At 59.5% G+C, this 23056-nt stretch overlaps 1 protein-coding gene across 3 annotated transcripts in view; it reads left to right on the top strand.

Moving 5' to 3' along the window:
- FAM207A (family with sequence similarity 207 member A) overlaps window positions 1-19362 on the top strand; it is a 34678-nt gene extending 15316 nt beyond the window's left edge. For 2 of the 3 annotated variants that reach the window (XM_040621809.1, XM_040621811.1), the window contains exons 3-6: window positions 4295-4363; window positions 11326-11476; window positions 16333-16401; window positions 17994-19362. In XM_040621809.1, coding sequence (XP_040477743.1) covers window positions 4295-4363; window positions 11326-11476; window positions 16333-16401; window positions 17994-18117 — 413 coding nt within the window. In that variant the 3' untranslated portion in view covers window positions 18118-19362. The remainder of the gene's footprint in view (window positions 1-4294; window positions 4364-11325; window positions 11477-16332; window positions 16402-17993) is intronic. The other variant, XM_040621810.1, reaches the window with a different exon arrangement.
- Window positions 19363-23056: the final 3694 nt, after the last annotated feature.

Raw genomic sequence — 23056 nt, 5'->3', positions numbered from 1 at the left:
CCTGTTGACCCGGGGTTCTGGAGGTAAGGGCACACCCAGGACAGGGGCCTGGGAGGGACTAGGACCCAGGCTTGTATGCGGTACTTGTCAACCTCCTGCTTGGGGCCAGAGAGGCCAACGTCACCCCACCCGCCCGGTTTTCTGAGGCTGGTGTTTCTGCTGTTGTGGGTCACGCAGAGCTATACCGAGGTGGTGACGGGAGACTCGGTGTGCTTCCCTTGTTGTGAGTGTCAGAACGGGGACAGCCCATGCTGACCCTGCGTGTGGGTCTGTTGGCCTTGGTGCGCGAGGTGCCCGTGGCGCTGTCTTCGCGGGTTCTGGGCAGGTTCTGCCTCCGTGTCTCCATGTGTGCCGTGGCACAGCTGCCTGCACGGCACCAGGAGGGACAGGGCCTGTGGGACCAGCACCCTCTGACCCCTGTGACCACAGGAGGGAAGCCCGCAAGGTGGGGTGGGAATAACTGAGTTGCAGCAGAATTCGGGGGGCACTCTGGGGCTGCATCTAAAGTGGGGGTTCCCGGGGAGGGCACGAACTAGTGCCCCTGCGGCTGGCCCCTGTGGCAGAGGCCCCGTTGACATGCTGCTGCAGAGAAACCACAGTTGGCCAGTGCTGTGGGGATTCCGTCCACCCGGGACAGGTGTCCTTGCTTGGGCTCATGAGGATGGTCTGTCCGGGGCTGAGTCTAGGGGGTCCCGAGTGGGGCCGTGGTAGGGGCTTGGCACTAGGACTGGACAGGCCACCTCCGTGTCCCCCTGAGCATCTCCTGACCCATCTCAGCCCATTCTCATGGGGTGTGTCCACACGAGGGCCCTGGCGCCAGTGCTGTGGGTGGGTCCCCTTTCACAGGTGCTGGCTCAGGATACCTGGGGTACTCTGGTGAGCAGGCACCAGCCCAGCAAGGGGCCTGGGGGCCGAGGTCACGAAAGGGTGCATCGGAGGTGTGCTGTCGACGGCTGGGGTTGGAGTGGATGCGGCTGGAGGTGCTCGAGGGTTCTTTGTGGTCTTCCCTCTCTCGCATGTGCGTGAAAATCTCTGCTAGAAAGGCTGCCGTGGAGCCCTCCCCTACCAGGATCTGTGTTTCTCTTTCTACAGCGCTGAGAGATGGCCTCCGGGGCTGCTCCTGTTCTGGGTCTGACCCCGTGCAGGGACAGCAGGGGGCACCTGGGCAGCTGCCTTGCCTCGCTCAGCCTCAGGCTCTGGCTGCCTGACCATCCTGACACCCCCATATACCTTTCTCTGAAGCCCCTGCTTACATGGCTTGTCCGGAGGGTCTGGCCACCTGGCCCACTGGCCACCACGCCCCTCCTGCCGTCTTATCTGTCTCATTCGAGGCTGTAGCCTCAGTGCAGAGCAAGGGCTTTGCCTAGTCCTTGGGGGTTTGGGCTTTTGGAACCCTCCAGATGCCCTGGGGGCACCCAGCAGGGACAGACACTGAGGTGAGCAGGGCTTGTGGTGCCCATGCTCGTTCCTGCCACTCATGCCTGGCGTGGGCAGCGTCTGTTTGCCGCCTGCCACCTGCGGGGCTGGTGCTTCTGGGCAGCTTCTGGGGGACCTCACTCTCCAGGTGCACGGCTGTCTCAAATGCAGCCCCTTCTGTCCACCCTCTCGCACCCTCTCCCATTCTGAGCAGCTGAGGGTGACTAGAAAGTCGCACAACACTTCTGCTCTCTGGGGGCAGAGGAGGAGGTCAGGGCCGTAAGGAGGAAAGTAGGTCAGCTCCAATGTGTCTGGAAGTTTCAACCCAAGGCCACAGCGTGCAGGGTCTTACTCTTGGAGAAGGGATTAAATCCTCCTGGGAGTCCCAGGTTACAGGGTTTTATGCACGTTCCTTGGGTGAAGAGTCTAGTTTAACAGGCACACCTCCTTTCTCTTGATGGAACTTGTGTCCGCTCTGTGTGTAGACATCATGGATGTGCTGTGCGAGCCGGGAAGATCGGCGTGAAATAGAAACTGGGAGATGAGCTGTCTCGGAGCCTGTGCTCTGGGTGGGGTATGCCCTGGGCTTAGGCCGCTTTATCTCTGGGGAAACCAGCTAAGGCCAAGGAAGTGGAGCCAGCCTGGAGACCGCTCTGTTTTCAGAGCAAACTGGAGGCAGAGACACCGTCTGCAGCGTCCGGCGTCTCCTGGCCCAGCGCCCTCCCAGCCTGCGCTCCCACATGCCACAGCCCTGACGTGGGGCAGACAGCACTCAGACCACTCCGTCTTTGTGCTCCCAGAGCTGGCAGCGACGCTTTGCTCCCTGCCCCCAGGTCAGGCAGGGGACACCTGTGTGTTTCGCCTGTGGCAGCTCTCAGGATGTGAGGTAGCCCCTCTTCTCCCCGGCTGGAAGAATTCCAAAGGGGTGACGCTCTCTCAGGGTTTGTGTCCTAAGTTTATAGATCATGCCCAAGTTACCCTGCTGTCTGTCCCGCCCGTTCACCCTTGAATCCAGAGGCTGGAGAGGCTCAGTGATGGTGAGAGGTCTCTCCTTTCGTGGGTGTCCCGCTGCTCAGGTGTCATTCCGGCCCTGTCCTGACGTCCTGCCCTTGCACAAGGAAGGGCCTGGACGGGGGGAGGCCCAGTGCGGTCTGATGCGCCAGCAGGCCCTGCCTGAGCGTCCTTGGGGCTGTAGATGGCTTCTGCTGACGCAGGATGACGGGCTTTTCCAGCTGGGAGTTGGTGTGTGGTCAGCGACGTCGGGTTTAGTGCTACCAGTCTGTGTGCCTGCTGGGCGCTGGGCCTCCTCTGTCCTGCCCCCGTTGCATCCGCCTGCCGAGGAGAGGAGCCCCGTGTCCCACAGCCAGGGCCCTGTGCGATTTCTGAGCACTCCCAGATGCCCCACCTATGCCCACATAGTTCGGGCTTTATTTCAGGGCTTGGGTCTCCATTTCCCTTCCAGGGCGGCTGGTGGAGTTCCGGAGGGCCCGGCCCAAGGCCGCCGTGCATGGAGGCCCGCTAGGCTCAGCTCTCACGCTCCTTTCCAGTCGGGTCCCTAGCCGTTCCCATGACCTGAGGGGGTTCCGGCCCCCTCTGACGTGGGACTAGTTTGTAGGGTCACTGACAGAAAGGTGCCCGGTGCGCCTAACGGTCAGCAGGTTTCTTCAGGTGGTTCGTGAATGAGTGTTACGGCTGTGCCCCTTTCCTTCATGGGTGATGGGCGACGCCGTGTCGGTGCCTGGTAACTCTGCAGTCTGCACGGGGACTGGGCGGGCAGGGCCGCCTGGCCTGCTGCGTGGCCGATGGCGGAAGCACGGGGCTTTGCCTTATTCCTGAGAAGATGGATGTGGGGCGTCAGCTTGGGCGGCCGGAACAGACCCCACGCCTGTATCCCTCACGGTCTGGAGGCTGGGCATCTGCGGTCAGGATGCTGGCAGGCTTGGTTCCTCCTGAGGCCTCTTCCTGGGTATGTAGACGGCCGTCGTCCCCACGTCCTCACGTCGTCGTCCCCGTGCACGTCTGTGTTCTGATCCCTTAGGAGGACACCAGTCATGTGGCCACCCTGGTGACCTCATTAGAGACCATGTCTTCAAACACAGTTGCGTTCTGAGGGCTGGTGGTTAGGACTCGAGCATGTGCATTTGGGGGACACAGTGTAGTCCCTAAAGTGGGGGGTGAGGGCATACCACGGGGGTGAGGGCAGGCTTATGAGGGAGGGGAGGCCACCCACCCCTGAGCTGGAGGGAGCAGGGAGGTTGGTGGGAGGGTCAGCTGGTGGCCTGTGTGCTGATGGCGGAGGTGTTCTGGGGACAGAGGAGAGGGCGTGTTTTGCACTCTTTGCCCTGACCATGGGATGGCGAGGTCAGGGACACGTTGGGGACAGGTTCCCATGCTGGCAGGCGAGGGCGGACGGCTGGCCCCCTACAGAAGGCACCGTGTGATGAGAAGTGGGTTTTTCTTACTGCCTTGGTAGAATCGGTGACAAGATCTGGGACCATCTCTTGCTTCGACTGGACTCACCTGAGACTCTTGGCTTTGGGTGGCGCCTGTGCAGAGAAACTGCAAACAGGTGGGGACCGTGAGCCTCAGTACAGGGCGCCAGGTCCCGGGCTCGGGGGCATGGACCTTTCCCCTTGGTGCCGCCAGGCTTCTACCCAGCCGGAGAGCGTGAGCTTCCTCGTGAGTCGTGTGGGATCTCTGGGCTGCCTGGTCACGCCGCAGCCTGTCCTGGAGGTCATCCTGGGTCACAGTGTCCCCGGGCAGCCCCACAGGAAGTGCTCAGGGATCCCGTCTGACACTAGGCCACTGTGCACAGTTCCTGGCTCCTCCCGGTGGGCACGGAGCACCCCGCTCACCCCCATGTGTTCTCTGTCCTCAGGTGCGGAGGCCAGGGCTGTTCTCCCCAAGAAGGAGAAGCTGAAGCTGCGGCGGGAGCGGTGGCTGCAGAGTAAGTTCACGCCCCCGTCCCCGTGGGCCCCGTCCTCCACGCCCCCATCCCCCGCGGCCCTGTCCCCGCGGCCCCTGCCTCCCCCACAGTTGGTGGATGGCCTGGGGCAGCGCCCTCTTCCTCCCCAAGCGCCTCGCTCTGGGCTCCTCGTGTGCAGGTGACAGTGCTGTCACGAGGGTTCTCCAGCAGAACCGTCTGGGATGCACGGGGTGTGGCGGGGCCCCGCTCCTTCTTTCCGAGGCCCTGTCTGGGGGGGCTTCGTCCAGGGCTTCCTAAGGGCGCCTCACCGCACCCAGTGCCTCGCTCCCTGGAGTTAGTTTTCATCATGCTGAGTACGCACGGGTGGCTTTCTGAGGATTTTCCTGTGAGCCCTGCTTTGCAATATTTTTCTTACTGTTCTCATTTTAGTGTGATTCTGCTCCCTTTTATTTTTATTTATTTATTTATAGTATTTTTTGGTTCTCTTGACTTTTTAAAATGAATTTGTAACGTCCTTTATGTTCTCTATGGTTAAAATTATTTTTTTTATTTTGTTTTAAACAAGGTTTTAAAGAAAGTGTACATTTTTAATTTTCTAGAGAAAATTGTCAACTTCTTCCACAATTTTTTCTGTTTTGAACCTTTTTGGGTGTTTCTTACGAAGTGACTCATCGTGTGGTTTCTTTCCCACAGTCCCCGCGTGGGGTTGTGCAGCATGCTGTCTGTAAGCTAGACGTAGAGAAGCAGACAGACTGGCCGCTGGGGCCCTGTGCGTCCCTGCGCTACCGTGTGCCATGGTACTTAAAACTCCCTCCGTGCTGGTTGGTCTTTTGTGGTCTCTCCTTGAGCCCTGCGTGGCCACTCCTGTTTTCCCACGAAAGCATCTAGTCTGATCGGATCTCCACCCTCATTGGCTCCTAGCCTCTCATCATTGATACCGTTTGTCCTTTATTTGCGTCCCTTTCTTGAATTTCTCATTATTTTGTCTCTTCCATTCCAAGAATTAAGCCTTGTATTTACTTGTCAATTCTACTTTCCTGTGCCCTAAATTACTAGTTTCTGTTTTTCTAATACCCTGTTCTTGCTTTCTTTAGGTTAGAGTTACTTGGCTCATTGTTTTTACGGTTTTGGTTGGGACTGGAGGGCTGTGTGAGCTGCACCGCCCCTCGGGCTTCATCTCGTCTTGTATCATGGGAAGTTTCATACGGAGAAGCAGGGAGAACGTGACAGTGAACAGCCTGATTCCCACATCGAGATTTGACGTGGACACTGTTCTTGACCACATCTGTTCCTCTGTCCATTCCCGTCTGTCTGCCACCCTGTGTTCTGTCCACACTCTGCCGAGCGAGCGGCAGGCATCCAGACACTTTCATCCCAGTGAGCGCGCTACAGTCCAGCATCTGCTGACGGTTTCATTTTTATTTTGAGTAAAACCGGCCTATGATGAAGTGCCAGTCTGAGTGCATTCAGGGATTTGTGACCAGAGTCCCTGTGAGAGACGGGGCCGCACCAGCACTGAGAAGCCCCCTGCGCTTCCCGCTGGGCCCCACTCTCCATGACCCTGGACGTGACCACTGTCTCATCCTTTCAGAGTCACAGATTTTATTGCTGTCGACGTTCTAGAAGTGGAACCCTGTAGGACGCATTCGCTTTGTGTCTGGGTCTCTGCTTCACATGATGTTCCGGAGAGTCCGCTCTGCTGTGGCTCCGGGCCTTCTCTCCCTGAGAAGGATTTATCTGGAGATACTGTTTGCTGCCCCCTGTCTTATTGATGGACACCTGGTCTGTCTTTCCCTTTTTAGCTACTGTGAGAAAGTCTGCTGTGAACATTCAGGTCTTTTTGTGGAGTGTGTTGTCATTTCTCTTGGAGGAATAGTTGGGAATGGAACGCTGGGTCATAGGGCAGGTGTATGTTTAGTTTTATAAGCAAGTGCCAGACGTGTCTCTAGAGTGGTCGTGCGTTCCCACTGCCACCAGCCACAGCTCTGCAGGGTGTCGGCAGCTCCTCGTGGCCTCCGCTCTCAGCCACCCCCGAGCACTGCGTGTGCGCCCCAGCCGGGTGTGCTTTCGTGGGGCCCCATGCCCTCTGCTACTCACACTGCAGGAAGGGTTCTGACGTCCTGGAGGCCAGCCCTGCGTCAAGGGCTTGCTTGCAGATTTTCCTCCAGACCATGACTTGCCTGTTCATTTTCTTAACAGTTTGTTTTTGATGAACAGGAGTTAACTTTGAGGCATCTGATTTATCTTTTTTTTAATACGGTTATTTTGTGTACGTGTGTGTTGTTGAGGAAACACTGTGCAACCCGAAGTCCTCGAGATGCTGTTCGGCTATTCTGAGAACTCTGCAGGTAGGTTGGTTAGGGTTCTGACGCTAAGGTGTGTTTGGCAGCCTGCGGTCCTGAGGCTCTTTCCGCCTCAGCGTGGGTGTTCGGTCCCTGGCACTGTTTGTTAACGGACTCTTCTTTCCTCGTGTGATTGTTTCCGTGTCTCTGTGAGACGTCGCACGGCCTCCAGAGCGTGGCTGTGTTGGGGCGTCTTCTGTTGGCTGACGCAGCTTGTGCCTTCACAAGTACGGGGCAGCGTGGGGAGGTCGTGGGTCACATAGCGGACGCCCTCCCCCTCGGTTCTTCTGTGTGATGCCCAGGGCCTTGGCGTTTCCATGTAGATCTTACCGTGGGCACGCGGACTTCTTAAAACCCGCTCCACCAGCAGCGCCTTGGTGGACTTAGGACCGCAGTTGCCTTGAGTGGGTGGATCAGTTTGGGAAAACTGCCGTGTTAACAATATTGAATCTTCAAGTCCACGAATGTGCTATATTCCTCCATTTATGTGGATTTTCTTTAACTTCTGTGGTCGGTGTTGTATAGTTTTCAGAGGAGAGGTCTTACACAGGTCTTGCTTTGTTAAGCTTATTACTAGTAGTTTCAGAGTTGTTGGAGTTGTTATAAATGGGATTCTCGAACGCTGCATTTTCTTTTTTTTTTTTAAACAAAGTGCAGAACAGTGTTTCGCTTTTTTTTTTTTTTTTTAAGATTTTATTTATTTATTCAACAGAGATAGAGACAGCCAGCGAGAGAGGGAACACAAGCAGGGGGAGTGGGAGAGGAAGAAGCAGGCTCACAGCGGAGGAGCCCGATGTGGGGCTCGATCCCATAACGCCGGGATCACGCCCTGAGCCGAAGGCAGATGCTTAACTGCTGTGCCACCCAGGCGCCCCAAACGCTGCGTTTTCTAGTGTTCTTTCTAGTGCTCTAGTATGTAAAAGATGGGTTTTTTAGGCACATCCTTTGACGGTGCTAAAATCACGTATTCTGATAGTTATTCTGTAGCTTCCTGACAACGTTCTACATAAAAAATCATGCCACCTAAAATGGATACAGTTTCATCTTCCTCTCCAAACCTCACGTTTTCATGTCTTCTCATCGTACGGCAGGGGCTGGAGCCTCTGTTGGGCGGTGATGGAAGACGGGTGTGAACTGTTCCCAGTCCGGGGCTGGGAATTGGGGGCCAGGGGTTGGGACCCAGCCGCACTGGTGCACGGGGAAGGTGCCGTCATATGCTCTCTGCTTCAGGCCGGTTTCTAAGGAGCTTCCCTTAGGCTTCTCATCCATGGGCACATGTGGGCAGGGAGGTAAGGAGAGTGACAGGGGCACATGCCTTGCCTCCTCCTCCTGGATTGTGTCAGCAGGATGTGGACTGGCCTTCAGGGAGCCCAGCCCTTAAGAGTCTCCCACGGTCAGCATCCCTGTAGCCAATGAGTTGGTTTTTGGAGGTTCAATTAGGATATGGAATGCTTTCTTGATTACACCTCAAGCTAGTTTTCAACTAAGCCATTTAGAATGACAGAGTGTCATCCTTGGGAACCTTCCAGAGCCAGCGGAGGGGGAGTGGTAGAGGCAGGAGGAGCCCCCTGCCCCCAAATGCTCAGAATGCACTGCCCTAGACCATACAGTTGGTAGAATGGACCTTCCCTTGCCCCCGCTCGCTTACAAGTGGGCTGGCTATGAGATTCTCCCCCGGGGAGTAACATCGGTGTGTGGTCTGTCTCGTTCCAGCACCCCAGGAAGGGTTTACCTGGAGAGAAGTCAATGAAGGGGGCGATTTCCAGCCCAGGTACAAAGATTGGCAGGGAGGCCCCCTACCTCTACCTGGCCTGGGGGGTAGAAGGGAGGATTCATTGCCAGAAGAAGGCGTAGCAGGGTCCGGGTGTCAGAGGGCACTCCAGGCGGGCATCTCCCTCGCCCTGCACCCCTGTCTCTGGCTAGAAGGCATGGGAACGGCTCTGGGACAGAAAGGGGAGACTGGGAGGGGCCCGGGGTGATGTCAGTGTGGTTGTCCTCTGCGGAGCGTGGCCGGCCCCGAGCCCTGAAGCCCAGTGGCACAGAACTACATCCCCCCCCTTTTTTTAAAGATTTTATTTATTTATTTATTTGACAGACAGCCAGCGAGAGAGGGAACACAAGCAGGGGGAGTGGGAGAGGAAGAAGCAGGCTCATAACGGAGGAGCCTGATGTGGGGCTCGATCCCATAACGCCGGGATGACGCCCTGAGCCGAAGGCAGACGCTTAACGACTGCGCCAGCTGGGTGTCCCAGAACTACACCCCTTTAAATTCACTGTTCGCACCCCCCCCCAAGCCCCCAGGCTGGAATGAAGGGCACCCAGATCTGAGGACGCGTTATTGTTTCAGTCCCACGTAAAGAAGTTATAAACCTGTTCAGGTGAGATGACAGAGCTGAAGACCCGTTGCCCAGCGAGCTGCGGATGGGAGCAGGCGCTGGCGGCCTGGGCGGGATCAGACCTGCAGACCTTTCTCCATCCTCTTGGGGTGGAGCTTTAGAAGCGCCTGGTGTGTGTGCACGCCTGTGTTTTGTGGCTTTTGACTCTTACTTGTTATATTCGTGGTGTTTACTTCTTAGTTTTTAGGGTGGGCGGGAGGGACCCACCTGTCCCCAGAAGGATTGCCAGTGTGTCGGAGCCTGCCCTTCGCACCTGCCCCGGGACGCTGCCCTGCTGGGATTTCTGTCACTTCCTGGTGTGCTTCAGCGTCCAGTAGGCCCACTTCCTTGTTCTCTTTAAACGTGTTCTGACTACTTTGTACATTTAGTCTTTTTTTCAAAGTAAGACTTGTAATTAGCTTCACAGGTTCGGTTGAAAATCCTGTTGAAGTTGGAGGCTGTGTGAGCTTTGTGGGTTCTCACAGTCGCCAGCCCAGCACCGCCCACCCTCCTTGGGCATGGAGCTGGCCACAAGGGATTGGTGTGGGGTCTTGTGATGTTTTGCTAGAGAACGTGCTGTTCCTGGTGGATAATCTCTTGTCACATTAAGGAATCGGTCTCCATTCACAGCCGTATTGTCATTTTATGGTGAGCGGATAGTGAATTCTATCATGTTCCATTTGGCACTTCTTGAGGCAATGGTGGATGGCCTTTGTGTTTAAACAGACCCCCGTGGGGCATCTGGCAGATGTCTGCGTGTGAACTGGCCTTGCGTGCCTCAGTCACACTCCAGCTAGGTGCCCGTGTTAGTAATTTCGAGCACTTCCAGCATGGATTTGCGGACATCGGGAGGCTGCGTGCGTCTGTCCCCCGGGAGCCTGGGCATGTGCTTTGCTGCCCTTGGTCCCGCTGCTGGTCTGTCGGCCATGGAAGGGGCAGTGGGCTCAGAGCACCCGCTCTGGCCTTTGCCTCCCTCCCAGGATGCGCAGCTCTCGGGGAAGAGGCACCTGGTTTGAGGAGATGCTCAGTAAATTGTTTATCTTCTTCCCGGCAGAGGGAAGGGACTGACTGAATTGTCCCCTTGTAAGTCCTAACAGTCCGGAGCCTTGAGGGGTTGCTCCGTGCACGAGGAGCTGACTGACGAGTGGAGCCGTCCTTGTCCCCTTGAGCTCCACTCCTCGGGGTGAGGGGGCAGCCTCACTCCCCAGGGGCCCTCTGGGACTCTCTTAGGGGCCATGGTTGGGGGCAGTGTGGGTGTCCCTGACTTTGGGCCAGGTAAGGTGGGCTTTCAGAGCTTGCCCTGGGCAGCCGAGGGCTTTGGGGTGGGCGGCCGTGGCCCAGCACTACAGGCTTGTCGAGCGGCTCTTGCTTCTGGGAAGCCTTCCTTGGTGCTTCTCTCTGCTAGGTGAATAGTTGCAGTTTTCGGAAATTCCTCTCTTGAGAAAGCCTGTTGGTCACCGCGTACGACTCTCCCTTCATGTGTACTTCCCGGGGCTCCGTGTGGACCCGGCCCCTCCATACCCGTCGCTGGGCTGTCGAGTCTGTCCTCAGTGTGGGGTTCCCCTCCTGGTCTGCCCTGTGCCTGGTGGTCACGGCCCTTCTGAGGGGTGACGGGCGGCTGCAGCATTCCGAAGGACCCGGTCCCGTACCTGGCACGTGCTGGCTGCTGACTGACGCTCCTCTGGCTGTGAGTCCTCTGGCTGTGTGCTAGGAAGGCGGCTTTCGCGGCCTTTCGAGCTGTGCTGCTGTGTGTGGCTGGCTGTCTCTAGCAGGGTCAGACGGGGCTCAGGTGTGGTCTTCCCACAGCTGCTGTCCTGTCCCAGCTTTTCAGGGAGAGACCTGGCACAGAGCGAATGAACAAACCCGAGGGCGCCGCGCCCGCGCGTCTTTCACGTGCAACAGGCCCTGGGCCTCCCCGCTGTCCCCCTGGGTAAGAGCTGTACTCAAACCGCCGAGCGGGCCTTGCCCACCAGCCACGTTGGAAATACCACATTTGAGTACGTATTTTATTAGCGGTTGTGAAGTAAAAACATTTCTAAGTGAAAGTCGAATCCCCAGGCTTCAGGGCGCCTGGGTGGCTCAGAGAGAGCCTCAGCACCTGCAGCTCCTTCTCGGCATTCCGAGGTGAGGCTGCCGGCCTGCCTCCCAGGTTCCCGGGGCGAACATAGGTGCCACCTGCCGGCCCTGCTCAGGAAGGAACCTGGTCGCTCGTGTGCTCGTCCCTTGCTCTCTGCTCCTCTCACCAACCCGTTGTCCCCCCCCTCAGAAATCGAAGCCATAAAGCTGGCCGAGCAGAAGCGCAAGGCGGAGCGGAGACGGAGGGCCACGGTGGTGGTGGGGGACCTGCAGCCCCTGAGAGACGCCCTCCCTGAGCTGCTGGAGCTGGAGGCCGGCAGTCGGCAGCCACGTACCAGAGGGTGAGTGTCCGTCTGTGGCTGCCTTGGGACTGCGAGGCCAGGACAGGGCCGGCTCTTCCAGAGTGGCAGCCACTGACCTATGTCGGGACCCCTGAGAAGAACCAGCAGGGGAGGGGCAGGGAGAGGCAAAGGCCACAGGTGCCTGACCTCCTTGTTGATGCAGAAACCCTTGCTTCGTGAGCAGAGCCTCGAGGTAGGCAGGTGGTCTGGTGAGTCCCTCATGTGGGGCTGGAGCCCTGGGGCCTCTGCAGGCGAATGGCCCGGCCAGCATGTTGATGAGGGGGCACCTGTCAGCCTTCTCCGGTGTGGGCCTTGGTGCGGCTTAGCTGGGAGGGCTGCGATGTGGTGGGTCCTCCTAGCCGCCGGGCTTTGCTCCCCAGGGGCACAGCCCGCCATCATACCGCTGCCTTTAGCACCCTCTTCCAGAAGCACATTCTTGGAGTGCTGCTTGCCTCCTGGGGCACGTGTGCTCTAGAAAAGCCAGTCCCTCTGCTGTCCCTCCCTGTCCCCCTTCATCGGCTTGGGGGTGGGGGGTGTCCGACGACGTGCTCCAGGCCACTTGGCCGCAGAGCCGGAAGATCGCAGGCCAGCTCCCGGGATGGAAGCACCCAGAACCTTTTGGTCTGGACAAGGAGTCGAGGAGTGGCCTTCACAGTTGAGATTGGTAATCGAGCCAGAGCCTGAGATGCAAATTCTCCCTCTGATTCTTGATAAAAAATGTGACCCCGGTCAAGTGTCCTTCCCCTGCTTTCAGTTTTCTCATCTGAAAAATGTGCTCGGGGCTCCCAGAGGGGGGAATTGCTACGTAAACACCCGGTTGGCAGCCCGAGGAGGAATGTGTGTGGCCTCGGGCGGCCTGGGCTGCCAAGCTGGGCTGTAGCTGAGGTTACTTCCGGCTCTCTGGGTGCGGGAAGGTCCCCAGCTCGTCTCCTAGCTGAGCCTCCTGTTGGACAGGGGTCACTGTCCCTCCCTAAGTGTGTCTTGGCACTGGCAAGCTGTTTGTTTGAATAAATGTTATTTTAGAACAGTTTTAGATTTACAGAAAAATGATGGGAGGATACTAAGAGTTCCCACGTCCCTCACACCCAGCTCCCCGTCAGGAGCAGCTTACGTGGTGCGTTGTATTGATACGTAAATACTAGTGATTGAATAAAGCCCAGAGGTTATTCCGATTTCCTCGGTTTCCCCTAATGTCCCTCTTCTGTCCCAGGATCCCATCCAGGACGCCATGTGACATTGATCATGTCCCTTTACATCTCCTCTTGGCTGTGACAGTTTCTCTGATGACCCTGACCATTTGGAGGAGGACCGGTCAGGCATTTGGGGGGATGCCCCTTGTTGGGATAGTATGATGGTTTCTCATGAGTGGACTGGGGTCAGGGGTTGCTGGGGGGAAGACCACAGAGGGAAGTGCCCGTGCATCCCGTCCGGCCCAGGTGCCTGCCGTCAACACGACCTGTCACTGCTCACATTGGCCGTGGTCACCTGGAGGTGGGTCTGCCGGGTGTCCCCACCCCACGTGGCTCCTTCCCTTTCCCGCACTGTCCCCTGGGGAAGGGAGTTGCCACGCACAGCCCACCTAAGGAGTGGGGAGGTGCGCTCTGCTCCCCGAGGACGGCGCAGCAGTGCAGACGTTGTGGGATTCTCCTTCGGAGGAGGAGATCAATACCGTTTCTGTATCAGTGCATGAGTGAATCACTTACGGATGTCAGTATGGACTCACGGTATCTATCTTATAGTGTGGGCTATAGTCCAACACGACTCCACTCTGTTGCTGGGACCGGTCCAGCTCCGGCCACCGGGAGCCCCTGCAGCTGGCTCCTGTGTCCCTCTGACATGCCCATCAAGGTGGGGGCTGTGCTTTGGTTTTGAGCCCCTCCTTCCTTGGCCCACCGTGGGCACGTCCTGCCCGGCCCCAGACTCAGCGTTTGTGCAGGGAGCCCTGGTCCGTCTTGCTGCCAGAGTGAGGAACTCTGTGCGTGCGTGCACCCCAGTGTGTTCTGCAAAGTTTCCAGAACGGTTTTTTTTTTAAGATTTTATTTTTAAGCAATCTCCACACCCACTGTGGGGCTCAAACCCGCAACCCCGAGAGTCACATGTTCCACTGACTGAGCCACCCAGGTGCCTCAAGACCATCTTCCCTTCTAACACCAGCTCCGAGTCTGGGGGTCCCCGAGACCACCCTTAGTTTCAGTAGTTCCCTAGGACTCAGAGCTGACCAGGCTAGAGGGTACGGGCTTAAGTCAGCCAAGGGAGAGGCCTGTGGGGCAGGGACCAGGAGGGTTCCAGATGCAGAGCTTCCAGCCATCCTGTCCCCTTGGGGTGGGATGAGGTTACTGTCCGTGTACACGTCTACAACATACAGGGGATGTTGCCAACCAGCGGTGCTCCCTGAGCTTGGTGTCCCTTCCCCCAGGCGGCCGGTAAGCTTTGCCTTTGGTCTCTTTACTTGCCCCATTTCACAGGGTGGGGTCCCCATGCTGTCAGCCCTTCAGCCCTGAGAGCTAGCCCAGCCTCCGGTGCCATCACAGGAGGGGTTTGGTTCCCTTGCTGACCTCCGCCGGGGCAGCGTCCTTGGAGCTAGGGAGAAGGCTCTGCGCTGGAGGGGACGCACCAGTGGCTGACTCTTGAAAGCACGCGGATGGCTCAGGTGGCCCTTCTGATCTGAGTGTGTTGTCCCCCCTCCTCTAGGTGTGTCCTGAGGTTGGGGTGGGTCAGGGTGTGGTGTGGGGATGGCTCTGTGGCCCTGGACACCCAGACCTGAGTGCATGGGGCCCCGGTCACCTACTGGGACTCCCTGATCAAGGCCCTGGCCCGCTACAGGCTCGTCCCACATCCATGATGTGGCCTCACGGGGCGGTGGCCGTGTGGAGCCTGGGGCTCTGAGCCGTCGGAGCTCGCCTCCCGCGCTGTGTCCCGCGCCATCTGGGTGGGCGGCACACGGCACAGGGCGCACGTGGACAGTGATGCCGCTCCTCGGTGGAAGATGAGGCTGTCTAGGAAGTCGGTCCTCCAGGGGAAAGCGCATCAGGCAGAGGTCACCTTGTCATGATGAGCTGGGGTGGGGAGCTTTGTGCCGCTGAGCCACCAGGCCAGCCACCAGTTGGACCCTGTGTGGTCCCAGTGGCCTTGGGCACGTCTCGAGGCTGTTGCCACAGATCAAGTGGCCCTGGGTGGCAGCCAGGGTAGGGGTGCTTCCTGCTGCCTCAGCCCTCCTGGATTGTACAGGCCAGCAGTTGCTGCCGGAGAGCTGGCTGGGAGTAGCACCGTAGGAACCACTGGGCCGCCCCCGGGTGGACTTCGGGGCGTCACCTGCTGGGGCTGTGGACTCGGACAGGAGTCTGCATTGTTTGGGGTTTCTTAGACCCACTTGGTTTCCCAGGCCCCTGGGGGTGGGACACGCCCTGCGGGCTCACTCACATCAGCAGGTGAGTGGCAGGGTTGGGCTCCACTGCCTGCAGGAGAGCGAGAAGCTGGGAGTTCCTGGGTGCACCTGTGCGCTCACGGTCTTGTACTGCAGGCGTGGCTAACGCAAGTTTGCCAGGAAGCATTTGCCTGTTTGACAGGGAAGCTGAGGCTTCGGGGGTGCAGTGGTTTTCCCAAGGTTCATCCCAGGTCAGCCCGTGTCCAGAGCCATTCCCTCCAGTGCTGGTGGGCTGGGGTCATCTCCGCAGATACTCGAGCAGCAAGCAGGCTGTGTGTCTGAGCTGCACATCGTTCTTGGCGGGAGTTCGCAGCCCACCGTTGGCCCTGGTGCGTCTGCAGCCGGAACCACGCTCTGATGCCGTGAGCGAGTCTCTGCCCTTCCAGGGGCTCTTCATCCGAGAGACTTCAAGCTGAAGCCTGCACCTGTCTGGACGGAGGTGACAGGACTGGGGTTGGCTCTGTTCACCCCGTCGGCCTGCCTTTGTCCACAGGACAGAAGCCTCCCCCAGGAGGTGCTTACCAGGTCCTAGCCACGCTCTGAGGCTCCACCATGCAAGGGGGGCTCAAGCCACTAGAGACTGCACCTGGCCCTGGGCACCGAGGGGACTCCCAGATGCGTCTACACGGACACTGCTATCAGAGCTGGAGGGCCGTGCGTGGCTTCAGTGGATTTTACCTTTTTATTTTTATTTTTTTATCTTTTTTTTTTTTTTACGAGAAGGGGAAGAGGGAATCTCCAGCAGAGTCCCTGCCAAGTGCGAAGCCTGAGCCGGGCTCGATCTCACGACCCTGAGATCATGACCTGAGCTCAAGTCAAGAGTCGGATGCTTAACTGAGCCAGCCAGGCGCCCCGATTTTACCTTTTTATAGATGGGGGTGCAGGGGTGTTGTGGGGGGTCGGATCCAAGGCCTGGGCTCCCCGATCTCCCGGCAGTGTCTGGGACGCCAGCCGCTCCTGCGAGGGGCCTGTGCCGGCGTGGACACAGGGCGGGTCAGCAGTGAGGGGAGCAGGGCCGTGGCGGCCTGGGGCTGAGGGTGACTCGGGGAAGGCTGGCTGCGGGCAGGGCGTCCGCGACGGCCCTGGGGACGCATGTGGCTCTGAGTGGCCAAGGGCCGTCTCTGCAGGCCGCGTGGGCGCCAGAGTCAGTGCGAGTGGGTGCGGGGACAGTGCGCCGGTGCCGTCTCAGACTCCCGAGACAGGTCGTTCATTCATATTTTAACAGAAACCATGAATAAAGGATGAGGTCTGTTGGTCTGGAGGCTAAATTTAGGTGTTGGCCTGGGGCTCTGGTTTTCTTGCCCTTCCTGCTGTGGGCTGCGTAGACATGTGCGCCTCCGGGTGCTGGCTGCTGTGGGGTCCACGTGCTCCCGGAGTCCCGGGTGAGGAGGGGTCCGGGGGAGCCTGTGCCGACTTGCCTCTCTGTCCGCAGCAGCGTGAGCAGCCGGCCCCGGCCCTCCGAGTTGAGCCGCATGAGCGCCGCGCAGAGGCTCCAGCTGCTGTGAGTAGTGCCTGTCGCCAGAATGAGGCTCCGATGCTCCCACCTCTTCCTCCCATCTCGCCCCCCGTACTGTCCGGCCTCTGGCCAAGTGCCCCCAGCCCTGGCCCACTTGGGCCCTGCAGGCAGCTTGGTCAGTGGCTCCTCTCATGGGCCTGATGCAGCCTGTTTGTAGCGGGGCCGGGAGTCCCTTGCCCCGGGGAACAAGGAGAGCAGAAGCTGCCAGAACAGGAGATGCCGGCTCTGAGGGCATCACCCTTGGAGCCCAGAGCCGCCGCCATCCCAGGCGTCTTGGGTGTGGACACCCGGCTCAGACTGTCAGTCCAGGGGTTCGGACTCCTGCCAACAGCCAAGAAAGCCAGGCACCTCGAGGTTTGGCCTTGCCCTCCATCCTGCACGCCAGGGGCAGCGCCGGCCCGGCTCCACCCGCTGCCCCTGGGCCAGGACCGGCCCTGCTGCAGCACCTCCCCCAGTGCGGTGCCACTGAGGCCCTGCCTACACGTTTCTGGAACCGCCCTCCCGGGCTTTTCATGCACAGGTGTTCTCTCTTGTGGGTACCTCACCGAAGCACCTGCAAATGTCTAGCTGGCCCCTGTGCTGCCTTTTTTTTTTTTTTTTTTTTTTTTTAAAGATTTTATTTGAGAGGGGGGCGGGTCAGTGGCCTCCCCACTGAGCAGGGAGGCTGACATGGGGCTCGATCAAAGGACCCTGGGATCGTGACCTGAGCCGAAGGCAGATGCTTCACCGAAGGAGCCCCCAGGCGCCCCGCCCCTGTGCTTCTGAAAGGCAGCATGACTGCTGGCTCCACCTGGGGGCCCCTGGGTTTAGAGACCCACGCGGAGAGAGTGGCGGCCACCACTGTGGACTCCAGGGGCTCAGGACCTCCCCTGGGAGGAAGCCCTCCAGCTCCGATCAGAGGCAGCCGCTGCCCTCTCTGTCGCCGGGCGCCCCTTTGTGGGAAGGGCTGGTCCTGGGCCCACGGGGCTGCGGTGCTCCACCGCTGTGTTACTGCAGCCTCGGCTTTGGCAGCACTGGAGGGACGGCGCCTCTTACGTAAGGCCACGTGTCTGCAGGCCACATGTCTGCCTCCCCACGTGTGTCAGCTTCTTCCTGCTTTGAATAGCAGCTCTTCATCAGGTGGGGGATGGGGGTGCCCGGAGCCCGCTTCTTGCGGAGGGCAGAGGTGCCGGTCCCCAAACCCACGGGTGCGTACGGTGGCTCCAAAGCCTGTGTGTGATCATGAGGAGGCCCCAGGGCGGCCAGTCCCTTCCTGCCCAAAGCGCCTGTTAGCTCTCAGATCCCCATCCTCAGTCCCCCTTGGGCCTGACCCGGCAAGGCCGCTCCTGAGCCCCCTCGCTGCCCTGCTGCCTTCCTCCCCTCCCCTCCTAATACTGCCCCTGCCCCCGCCCACCTCCCCATGGTGACCCTTAGGCCGCAGGTGCTTTGCCCTGTGTAATCCCTGGCCTGCCCCCTGCAATGCCTAGCCTGCCTTGCGGTGCCCAGGGGTGGGATGGCCGGGCTGGGGTGGTGCTGATACTTGTTCCAGAATGAGGGGCGTGGAGTGTGCTGACCTGCTCTGATCTCATGTCTTTCAGTGAGGAAGAAAGGGCTCGGTTTCGGGAGCTGCTGGCCAGTCCAACCTACAGGGCCAGCCCCCTCCTGGCCATCGGGCAGCAGCTGGCCCAGCAGATGCAGCTGGACGGCGGCAGTGAGCTCTGAACCGGCCTGGAGGCATGCCATGAGCTCCGGGGACCCGCCCCGTGCCGTCCTTGCCCCGAGTGGCAAGAGAGCCCACTGTGAGAATGAATGAAGACACCATCTCAGGCGTTGGGATGGGTGCAGTTCTGTAACCCCCTCGGCCCTGGGCTTCCTTCCAGACTGCTCTTGGCTTCTCCAGGCGGGCCGCCCAGCAGGCTGCCCATGTCCCTTGGCATGACCCACCACCCAGCAGGCCGTGAGGATGCCCAGCTGCCCCGTAGCCCTGAGGTGCTGTCACGGTGGGTTCTGTGGGAACTTGCTGCCCTCCTGGATCCCGGGGGCTCCTGTCTTCCCCTCCTGGTTCCCGGGGGCTCCTGGCTGCCCCTCCTGGTTGTGGTCCCTGTGCTCCTCCCCTGGCTCCAAGCCCTGGTTGCTCCCCGCCTGCTCTTGTGATTGAGGTGAGCCAGGCCACCGTTGTCTAGCACCCCGGAGACTGGGAGCAGGCCTGGGGCTGCCCTGGCGCCACACGGCTGACCCGGGAGCAAGATGGCTGTTTTCTGTTAGAAGCCCAGGGTTTGGAGGCCAGAGTGCAGGAACAGACTTCAACCCTCACTTTGAGGCCAGCTCTAAGGCCTGGGCTTGTCCGGGGAGTGGGAGTTGGGAGTGGATACTGCGTGGGTCCTCACCGCCCGTGTCCTGCAGGGTTGGTGGTGGTGAACGTGTGGCCCAGAGGCCTGGGCACCCACGGCAGTAGCTGTGGGCCCAGTGAGCGCCTGTCCCAGGCTGTGGTATGGGGGTGGCTCTAGCCCTGGGCTGCTGCATCAGTGGGTCCCAGCCAGCACTCTGGGCTTTGTGGTCGAATCGGTGTGAGCGCCAGATACCTTCCCAACCTCTGGTGCCATGGCTGGCGTGCTTGCGACGCTTGGACACCGGAGCAGTGTCTCCCGAGGCTCTCCGGGCATGGGTGGCTGAAGGGAATCCGAGCCTGTGCCCTGCCCCATTGGGCATCCTGGGCCCCTTCTCTGCACAAGAGCACACAGTGTGGGCGCCTCCCAGGAATGGGACACAGAAAGGGGCAGGTGTGACCACGGAGGCTGCAGGTGGGAGGTCAGCACGGCCGTCTAGCCAGGACTGCCAGCCCCTAAGTGACAGTGTGCTCTCGTCGTCAGCACAGAAACCAGTTCTCCCTAAGTGAGCTGAGCTGTTTACAAAGGGGTATTTGTGACAAACTCGGTTTTGCAATAAACAAGTGCTGGGAAAACTGGAGTTCCAGCCTCCTGGAACGTGGTGCGGACGCCTAGATGTTTCTCCATACGCTTTCCGAACGGCCGAGTTCGGGGACAGTGAATGTGAGGCTGCTACATGTTATCTGAAGGGAATACCACTTCCTGGCCTCCGGCAGCTCCAAGGAGACCCCGGCTGGGCGTGGTCGGCTCCCCTTGTGCCCCAGCTGCCCGGGAGCGCGAGTGCTGTGGGCGAGGAAGGGGCTGCCCGGAGGGCGGCGGGCGCCTCTTGAGCAGGTGAGGCATGTGCGCCGCCCCGACCACTGACCTCAGAACTCACCCCGTGAGAACCACCAGGGAAGCCTCGAACATGTGGGGACCTCACCCCCCGAGCCAAGTGCCGGACCCCGGTGACAGCTGTTGCAGGAGAGGCCGTCCCCTGGGTGTCCCCTGGGTGTGGCCGGATGCCTGCTGCAGAGCGGGAAGGGAAGCAGTGTGCATGTGCGTGGTTTCTCTCTGTGTGCCGTGGGCGTGGCTGACATGGTGGCAGGTTTAAGTGTTGAAGTGGAACCGTTCGTGGGATCTGTGCCTCTTAAACCTTGTGCACTCCTGCTTTGCAGGGGTGTGTGAGTCTGTGTCTCTCTGGCACCTGCCCGCAGGCTCACCCCCAGCCAGGAATCTTCAAGACCACCTTTTAAAGCACCCCAGCGATCCACCTGGACCCTCCCTCCCCAGAACACCCCCCTGTCCTCCTCTTCCCTTCTGGAGCCCCTGCTTGCCACGTATGCTGTGTCCCATTCTTTTGGTGGACGTGTGGATCGGTTCTCAGCTGCTGTATCTGTGTGACAGACGTCCCCCAAACATGCAGCCTCATGTTTGCACCCCAGGTCTGGGCCAGGCCTGACTCTTGCCTGAGGCACCCCGTGAATTTGTGTCTTGGGTAACAGATGACCAGACGGGGTGACTTCAGGCACCGGGAATGCATTCTCTCTTGGAGTCTGGTCCACGCTGGCAGGGCCGTGCCGCCTCTGAAGGCCCCACGCGGGGGCAGTTCTGTTTGACAGCAGCTCTGGTGTCCCTTGGCTGGTGGCTGCATTGCTCCTGTCCCTCCCTGTGCCCCGCCCTCCTGCAGGTCACCCTCCCCATAACCGATTCCACTGCAAAGATTCCATTTCCAGATACGGCTGCATTCTGAGGTTGCAGGTAGACGTGAATCTTTGGAGATACACTGGATCTGGGGGGAGGTCAGGGCAGTGGGATTCTCAGACGCTCCCAGGCGAACCGAAGATGCGAAGATGCGCCTCCCCAGAAGATGCGCCTCCCCAGTCGACAGCCTCTTGCCGGGTGGGGCGGGGGAGGGGGGAGTAGGAGGTGAACTCGCCTACGGGGCCGAGCGCTGGGCTTTGGGAGGCTCGTGGGCTGGGACGTTGACAAGGGAGAAGGACTGGGAGGTGTGGGACAGCCATGGACAGCAGAGTACTGCGCTGGGGCTTTGGGCCGTGGGTTGGGGTCCCCTTGTGACAAGGGCCTCCTGGTGCCCCCACCCCTTCCTGCACTCCCCCAGACCTTGGCACCTCAGCCCTTCTCTCTGGCACATCTGCCCTTGTCCTGCCCGGTGTTAACCTTACAACTCGCTTGCTTTCCCAGGGACGGAGACACTTGAGGGCAGGGTTTGCTTTGTGCTGCTGGGGTCAGCAGCCCCACATAGTAGCGAGTCAGTGAGTGATCCAGAGGCAGGAAACAGTGGCCTGTGGGGGCCCAGGTGACCAAGCCCAGGGTCCAGGCAGGGCGGCCTCATGTCTGCACACTGTCCAGCGGGGAGAGGGTTCCTTGGGGTGCTCAGAGTGTCTGGAGGGGAGGAAGGAGTCAGTGGGAGCGCACGGCCCTCGGGGTCCACTCCGGTTCTGGGTGTGCCTGCAAGCAGCAGGCCTCGGCTGGGCTGCCTTGCGTTTGGTTATTCTCTCAGGTGTCTGGGTTGTTGGACTGATGATGGCTGTACCCCGACTGCACGTGGCTTTGTCAAGAGGGGCCTGGGTCCGGAGCCCGACGCAGCCCCGCAGCCTTTGCGTGCCAGCCTTCCGTGGCCTCAGGCTCCCTTGCTGCTTCAGAGCCTTTGTCTCGGGCAAAGATGGGCGTCAGTGCTGGGTGGCCTCAGCTGGGTGGTGAGTCAGGCCCGGGCAGATGTGCTTGTCAAGATCCCGTGTTGCTTGGAAGTTAGGCGTGCAAACTGCTTCTGGAATATTCTTTGTGCAGCGATAACACCCATGACAGCCGCTTGGGCTGGCTGCGTTGTGCTGAGATGTTGGGGCTTAGCCTCTGCATGGCCCAGCGGGTTCTTGGCCGCCACCCATGAGCTGGGTTCCAGGGTGCTGCTATCAGCGCATGTGTCCAGGATATCGGGAGAGCCAGCCGGCTCCTGGAGATAGCAAGACGCCAGCCTTCCGGGTCTTTCTCTGATGTCGCGTTCCCGAGCCAGCTAGTCGCCTGCTTCTGGACCTGAGACCCTCGGCCTGCGTGGACAATCTTCTTACTTTGAAGTCAAACAGACTCAGTAAACTGCATTTTCTTCTAAAGGTGTTAAAATAACATGGGTTAAAGTGATAACCACAGACGTGTTCCTGATGTTGGCTTGTGTTTCTTAAGGCTTTGTTAAGATTGGGAAATGTTGTTTTTCAGATTCCGGGGAGAAAATCAGTGATTACTTGTATCTTTGAATTAAGACGTTTTCTGGTGCCACAGAGGCTGCCGGGCCGAGCAGTCTGTGGGGCCTCCTGCCGGGCTGAAGCCTTTTCCCCTCCTGATCTGGTAGCTGTTGGCAGAAGAGGGGTCCCTGGGGGCTGGGCCTGCTGGGGGAAACCCAAGAGCCTGGAGAGGGGGGTGCCCCCTGGGCTGGGGCTGGAGCTGGGGTATCAGGTGCTTTTCCTGCCGAGGCTGAGGTCCTCAGGAATGCAGAGCTTTCAGCTACCCCCAGGACTCCCACTCATGCCCTTGACTTTCGCCCTCTGCTCGGGTTCAGGTCAGTGCCTGGCGGGCCACACAGCACAGGGTTCAGGCGGCCTTCTCCCTGCCTGGTGCCCTGGGTCCTTGTGCGGCAATAATTATTCCCAGCTCCAGTCTCCTAAGTTGGGAGCACATTCTAATTACATCACGATGTGTAGTTAGAGAATCGGTTCTGGTCAGCCCTGGGCTCTGGGCGCTGTGTGAACAGTCTTCCCTCTGCCTCCTGCAGGTGCACGTCCCCCACCCAACAGGCTGATGTGCTCCCTCCTCCAGCCTGCCGCCTGGCAGGGTGCGCCCCCCACTCTCATTCCCAGCCAGCCTTTCTGCCCCAGTCTGTAGCTGACCCTCGTGCCACACCCGGCACACACCAAGGAAGCTCAGTCTGGTGGGGGCAGGCACAGCTGTCTGCTGCTGTAAGCTCAGTGGGGTCCCTGGGCCCCACTAGGAGGTCTCTAGGGGAGGGCACAGTGGCAAGTGTGAGTGAGGATGTCAGCTCCTGCCAGCTGAACTCCCGTCCCAAACACCAGTGGTGGAGGCCCTGGGATGGGTGGGTGAGGGGCACACGGGAGGCTGGCTTGGGACTGACCCAGCGTTCCTGCAGAGCAGGCTGGGGATGCCATCTAGTGGGGGACCTGAGAGGAGAGGGGGTGTGTTGGTCATCTGCTAGTTCCTGCTATACTGCTTGTAACTGAAAACCCAAGCTTGAAATGGGGTGGGTTGTCCCTCCCAGAATGAGA

This window comes from Ursus maritimus, unplaced genomic scaffold (genome assembly GCF_017311325.1).
Source record: "Ursus maritimus isolate PB19 unplaced genomic scaffold, ASM1731132v1 scaffold_4, whole genome shotgun sequence".
NCBI classification, from domain to species: domain Eukaryota; kingdom Metazoa; phylum Chordata; class Mammalia; order Carnivora; family Ursidae; genus Ursus; species Ursus maritimus.
The sequence above is the reverse complement of the archived record's forward strand: the minus strand, read 5'-3'. Positions and strand labels throughout refer to the sequence as shown.